Genomic DNA, 6000 nt, shown 5'->3' with positions numbered 1-6000 from the left:
GGGAGGGAGGGAGATGCAAGAGGGAGGGGATATGGGGACATATGTATATGTGTGACTGATTCACTTTGTTATAAAGCAGAGGCTGACACACCATTGTAAAGCAATTATACTCCAATAAAGACGTTAAAAAAAGAAAATCAAGTGGCAGAATTGTGATAATACAATTGTTATTGTTCTAAGCCACTAGGTTTTGACATGGTTTGTCATATAGCAATTGACAACTAATGTAGACATTAAGAATTAATAACTAATATAGACATTTAAAAATTATGCAAGACATGAAAGAACACAAATTATAATTTAAACACTCAGAAATCTGGCAAAAGAACTCAGGAAAAAATTTAGAAACAAAGGGAAATTATTTCAGAAATAAGTACTTCACTAGAAAGTACACAAAACAAATAAACGCAACAGAGAATGTTTTAAAATAAAGAGAAAGAAAAAAATGAGAAAAAATTTAAACACAGGACGAAAGAGATAAGAAAGATTTGAAAATGGCAAATATTGAAGACTGACAAAGAAGACTCAACATTCAGATAATAGGCATCCTTAACAAAGAAAAAGAATGTGTACTAAAAAAAATGACATTTCCATGAAAAGTCCTAAAGGAAAACCAACCTGAAACCACATTGCAAGAGCACTGTGTACCAAAGAATATAAATCCAAAATGACCAACACCAAAATTGTATTCTGGCAACCCTACTGGACTTTAAGGAAAAAGAAGGGTTTGTTGTTTACTTGTTTGTTTGTTTTTCCCTAAGCTGGAGCCAAACTTTCTGGCTGAGTAGGAGTTCTCTAGAAAACACAGGAGGAGATGGTCTTCCTGGCAGGGGAGACAGCTTAGGTAAGGGCCAAAGGTGTGAGAGAGCATGGCACATACTGTGCATGGTTTGGGGTGTGGTGAGGGGATGGGAGGTGGGTGAGGGAGGGGTGAGATGAAGCAGGAGAGGAATGCTGAGGCCTGAGGGGATCTGGAATACTCACCCATGTAGGGCTTTGTCCCGGCCATGGAGGAAGCCTTTTCTGTGCCTTTCACGACCGTCGCTATGTTGAAGTCTGTGATGTGAACATGTCCTGGAGATAGAGAATCAGAAACCACAGTTAGCAAGAGCTGCAGGCAGCTGGGTTATTTCCTTGTCTGATTTAAAGCTGTGGTCTGCAAAGCGGTGGGTGGAGCAGGAAGAAAATATTAGAACTTTTATTTACATTAGTATTTTAACTGATACTTTAGAAGTGCCTATTTTGGGCAGCATCATTGACAGTAGCCAAGCTATGGAAACAACCTAAGTGTCCATCAACAGTCAAATGGATCAAGGTGTGGTATGTGTACACAATGGAATTTATTCAGCCCTGAGAAAGAAGGACATCCTGCCATTTGGGACAATAAGGATGGATCTTGAGGGCATTATGTTAAGTGAGAAGTCAGACAGAGCAGGACAAATACTGCATGGTCTCACTTGTACGTGGAATCTAAAAAAAAAAGTCGAACTCATAGAAACAGAGAGAGAAAAGTGGTTGCTAGGGGTCAGGGGAGGGGGAAATAGGGAAAGGCTGGTAAAAGGATACAAACCTTCAGCTCTAAGATGAATAAGGTTTGAGGATAATGCAAAACATGGAGACTATAGTTGATAACACTGTATTGTATAATTAAGATTTGCTAAGATAGTAGAACTCAAATATGCTCACCCTCCAAAAAATAGATACACATACATATATAAATATGTGAGGTGAAAAAAAATCTATTTTATACGCAGGTTTTATAATGTGAATTTTGGTGGTACATGCATATTATTTATAAAAAAAACAAATATGTTGAAGACATAATGAAATTTTTATGGATTAAAGTTAAGCAGCACTGGTCCAGAGAGTGAAAGCTCCTGATAAATAAATGAGACAGGAGAGTCCAGACTCCCTCTCTCAGGAAAACAGTGGGTTGGGAGAGGGAGCATGGAGAGAGGATTCTCATGCTCTGAAGACACCCTTGTTCTGCTGTCTGTCTGCTCTGGTCAGTGGGGGCCTTAGTACTGTACCTGATGAATTGAGTAGGGAGGGGGCTTGGGGGTTGAGACCACCTTCCATCCAGCCTAAAGTAACGATAGCAGATGGGACGTGGGTGTTGAAGAACCCTGAGAGGGAAGGAAGAAGGACAGAAAAGGAAGGAGACAAGGAGATGTGGGGATAAAGGGGAAAAGAAAGAAAGTGACAGAAAGAGGGTGAGAGGTGAGAAGGAGGAAAATCCAAAATAGTGAGTACTGGCTCTCTGGGGAATTTGGAACATAAAATAAAACCAGCTCTGTCCATCAATGGATGAATGGATAGAGAAGAGGTACAATGGGTGTAGATATACAATGGGATAGTACTCAGCCATAAAAAAGAATGAAATTTTGCCATTTGCAGCAACATGGATGGACTTGGAGGGCATTATGCTAAATGAAATAAGTCACAGAGAAAGACAAAAACTTTATGATATCACTAATATGTGGGATCTAAAAAATACAACAAGCTAGTGAATAAAACAAAAAAGCAGCAGACTCACAGATGTAGAGAATAAACTAGTGGTCACCAGCGGGGAGAGGGAAGGGGTAGGGGATTTAAAAAAGGGTTATTATGGGACTATAGGAAATCATGTGTGTGAAACTTTTGAAAACTGTAAAGCACCACAGAATTTAAAAAACACATAAAATAAAATAAAACCAGCTCTGAGACCCTTGAATACCTGTTATAAATGCAATCACATTTCTTTCTGTTTGTCATCACATCATCTTGTGAAAATGGTTGGATTTTCACCAAATCTGAGAGCTGTATTTGGGATGGTGGGGCTTAAATACATAGGTGGGTGGCATATACAAAATTGGGACATTGGGAGAGCCTGGAGGGCACCTCCAAGAGATGGACAGACCCCCGCTAGAGCAGGTGCAAAGAGGCCTGCTGAGAGGTTCATGGGAGAGGCGTGCCTGATATGATCAGCCATGGCGGACGGAAAAAGCACCAGCGGTGTCACATGCAAATCCCAAATCTCAGGCTCAACAGCCAGCACCGATGTGTGACTAAGCTGCTCTGCCAGGAGCTCTGTCCAGTGCCCCCGGGTGAGATGCAGCAGGAGGTACTCAGTGATGATCTGTAGTACCCTTCAGTTGCTTGTGGATAAGCTTAAGTCACCCAGCCAGGCCTTTGCTGGGAACCCTTTCTGGCCAGACACACTGTGTCCCCACCCAGGTAGCATCTCTAGAACATATCCAGTCTGCTCCAGCCTCTGGGGCTGGGATGAGCCTCCCTCCCATTCAGCCATCCATGGTCCTATCTGCAGAGAGGCAGTGCAGTGCAGTAGTTGGGTGTACAGACTCTGAGCGAGGCTGCCTTGGTTTGGGTCTCAGCTTTGTTGTGACCAGCTGTGTGACCTTGGGCAAATAATCTCCCTGAGCCTTAGTTTTCTCATCTGTAAAATGGGGATGATGTTAACAAAATATCCATCTCAGAGGGCTGTTGGGAGGAGTCAGGGAGTTAATACATATGAAATGGTTAGAGCACACTGACACACATGAAGTAGGGAATTTCGTATAAGCATTTACTCTTAGCAGCACTGTCCTGCCAAGGCGTGGCTCCAATCCCCTCTCCAGCTAGGGCCAGTCCACTCCTGCATCCTCTATTGCCTCATTTCTAATATTAACAAACAAGTAAATTCACAGTCCTGTTTTCCACTGTGAGGTATGTGAAAGTAGGTGGACGTCTGAGTCATTTCTGCACCCCACACCTGAACAGTTCCAAGCACAGCAGCACCGCTGGGAGGGAATTCTGGAATCTTCAAATATGGTTTTTATTTGGTTTTCTTTCATTTCTCCTCCTCTTAAAATTTTTTAATATTTGCATTATGAAAGTGAAGCCAGCTCATTATAATAAATCACAGAATACAAACATGTGTTTGAGTCTCTCCTTTCCCTGCCATATAACCACCCTGATTCATACAGCTCCTCCATTATTTCTCCCTTCACTTATGCAAACGTATATCCACATACGTTAGGACTTTGGTTTGTTCTTACAATAAAGAGCTCAATACTCCATGGGTCATTCTAAGAGTCACTTTTGCATTTAACCATGTATTGTGGACATATTTCCAAATCAATATACGTAGGTCTACCTATGAGATCCACAATCCCTACCTCCATTTGAAATCCATTGTTTTGTTTTGTTATAATTCATTTAGTGATAAAATCTGACCTGGAAGTCCTCTTCATAGTTTTTTTTTTTTAATTTATTTTTAAAAATAAATTTATTTATTTTATTTTATTTATTTTTGCTGCGTTGGGTCTTCGTTGCTGTGCACGGGCTTTCTCTAGTTGTGGCGAGCGGTGGCTTCTCTTGTTGTGGAGCACAGGCTCTAGGCACGTGGGCTTCAGTAGTTGCAGTGTGTGGGCTCAGTAGTTGTGGCACGTGGGCTCTAGAGTGCAGGCTCAGTAGTCGTGGCGCATGGGCTTAGTTGCTCCACGGCATGTGGAATCTTCCTGGACGAGGGCTCGAACCTGTGTCCCCTGCATTGGCAGGCAGATTCTTAACCACTGAGCCACCAGGGAAGCCCTTCATAGATTTATTTATTCTACTTAGGGTGAAAAGTCATGTTTTGCTATAGAAATATTTATATATTTGATTACAAGATGCTCTCCAAGCCTTGCTACATAGTATACAGTACATATTACATAATATACAGCATATATTATTTTAAAATATTATTATGTGTTATGTTACACATTATTTTCATATTATTATGACATATATTATTTAATACAAGTATATATTTAAGTCTGAAAATATCTGAGTTATGAAACCATATCTGGCCCCAAGAGTTTCAGATAAGAAATTGTGGACCTGTATTTGCAGAGTATTCCATATATGGTTATACCATATTTTATTCAACAATTCTCCTATTATGGCACTCAGGTTGTTTCCAGTTTTGTTTGCTTAATTGTTTGTCTTGTTCTTATAAAATATGCAGCAGTAGTGTTCTTGAGCTTATCTTTATATATTGGTACTTTTATTTTGACTGGATAAACTCCCAGAAGTGGAAGTGTGTAGTTAAAGGGTATGCATTTTATGTTCCCAAAACTTACAATTATGGTACTATAAACAGAATATGAGTGTGTATTTCTCTGCACTTTTACTAGCACTAACTGTTATCAATAATTTTACTTATTGGCTATTATCAGATGGTGAGAAATGTTATTTCAGTGCTGATGCGGCTGCATAGTTTTCATGTGACCAGTATCCCTGCGAATTGCCTATCTAGAACATTGGGTCAATTTTCAGTCAGAGCTCCTTGACTATTCAATACATTTACCCTTTTCTCTGGTCCATCTACTGCAAGTATCTTCTTCTAGATTATTGCTTTTCTTTTGACTATGTTTATAGTAGCTCTTCCATATGAAAGTTTAAAGAATTCAAACAATATATTATTTTTATAGTTTCTATTATTTTTCTTATAACTTTCCAGTTTCCAGAAGCCTATTCTACCTCCAATATTTTACATATTCCTCAATATTTTCTTATAATATATATATAATTTATATTTTATATCAATATTTAAATCTCCCAACCATATGGATTATATTTTTCTATATGGTATGATATAGAATCTGATTTTATTTCTTCCAAATAGATAGCTATTTGTTTCAACATTTATTGAAAATTTCATCCTTTCCCAATAACTTGTAATGTGACCTTCATTCTACATCAAGTCACACATATATGTGGATTTGCATATGGATTCTCTCTTCTGTTGTACTGACCTATTGTTTATTGCTGGACCAGAACTATACTCATTTCATTACAACAGATTTGTAGCCCATTTTAAAATTAGATGAGAGTGGTCACCCTCATGATTGTTTCTTTTCCATGTTTTCTTGGAAACATAGAAAAGAATATTTATTCTCAAATGTTTATTTTTGGAGATGAATTGTGTCCAGTTTTAGGAGATACTCCTATTAAGATTTTGATAGGAATTACACTAAG

At 39.0% G+C, this 6000-nt stretch overlaps 1 protein-coding gene across 1 annotated transcript in view; it reads right to left on the bottom strand.

Annotated features, from left to right (window-relative positions):
• STK32B (serine/threonine kinase 32B) overlaps positions 1–6000 on the bottom strand; it is a 364152-nt gene that overhangs the window by 55474 nt on the left and 302678 nt on the right. The window contains exon 6 of the mRNA XM_024119534.2: positions 985–1074. Within this exon, the coding sequence (XP_023975302.1) occupies positions 985–1074 (90 nt within the window). The remainder of the gene's footprint in view (positions 1–984; positions 1075–6000) is intronic.

The sequence above is a fragment of the Physeter macrocephalus genome, chromosome 7 (assembly GCF_002837175.3).
Source record: "Physeter macrocephalus isolate SW-GA chromosome 7, ASM283717v5, whole genome shotgun sequence".
Lineage (NCBI taxonomy): Eukaryota > Metazoa > Chordata > Mammalia > Artiodactyla > Physeteridae > Physeter > Physeter macrocephalus.
This window is presented reverse-complemented; position numbering and strand designations above follow the sequence as displayed.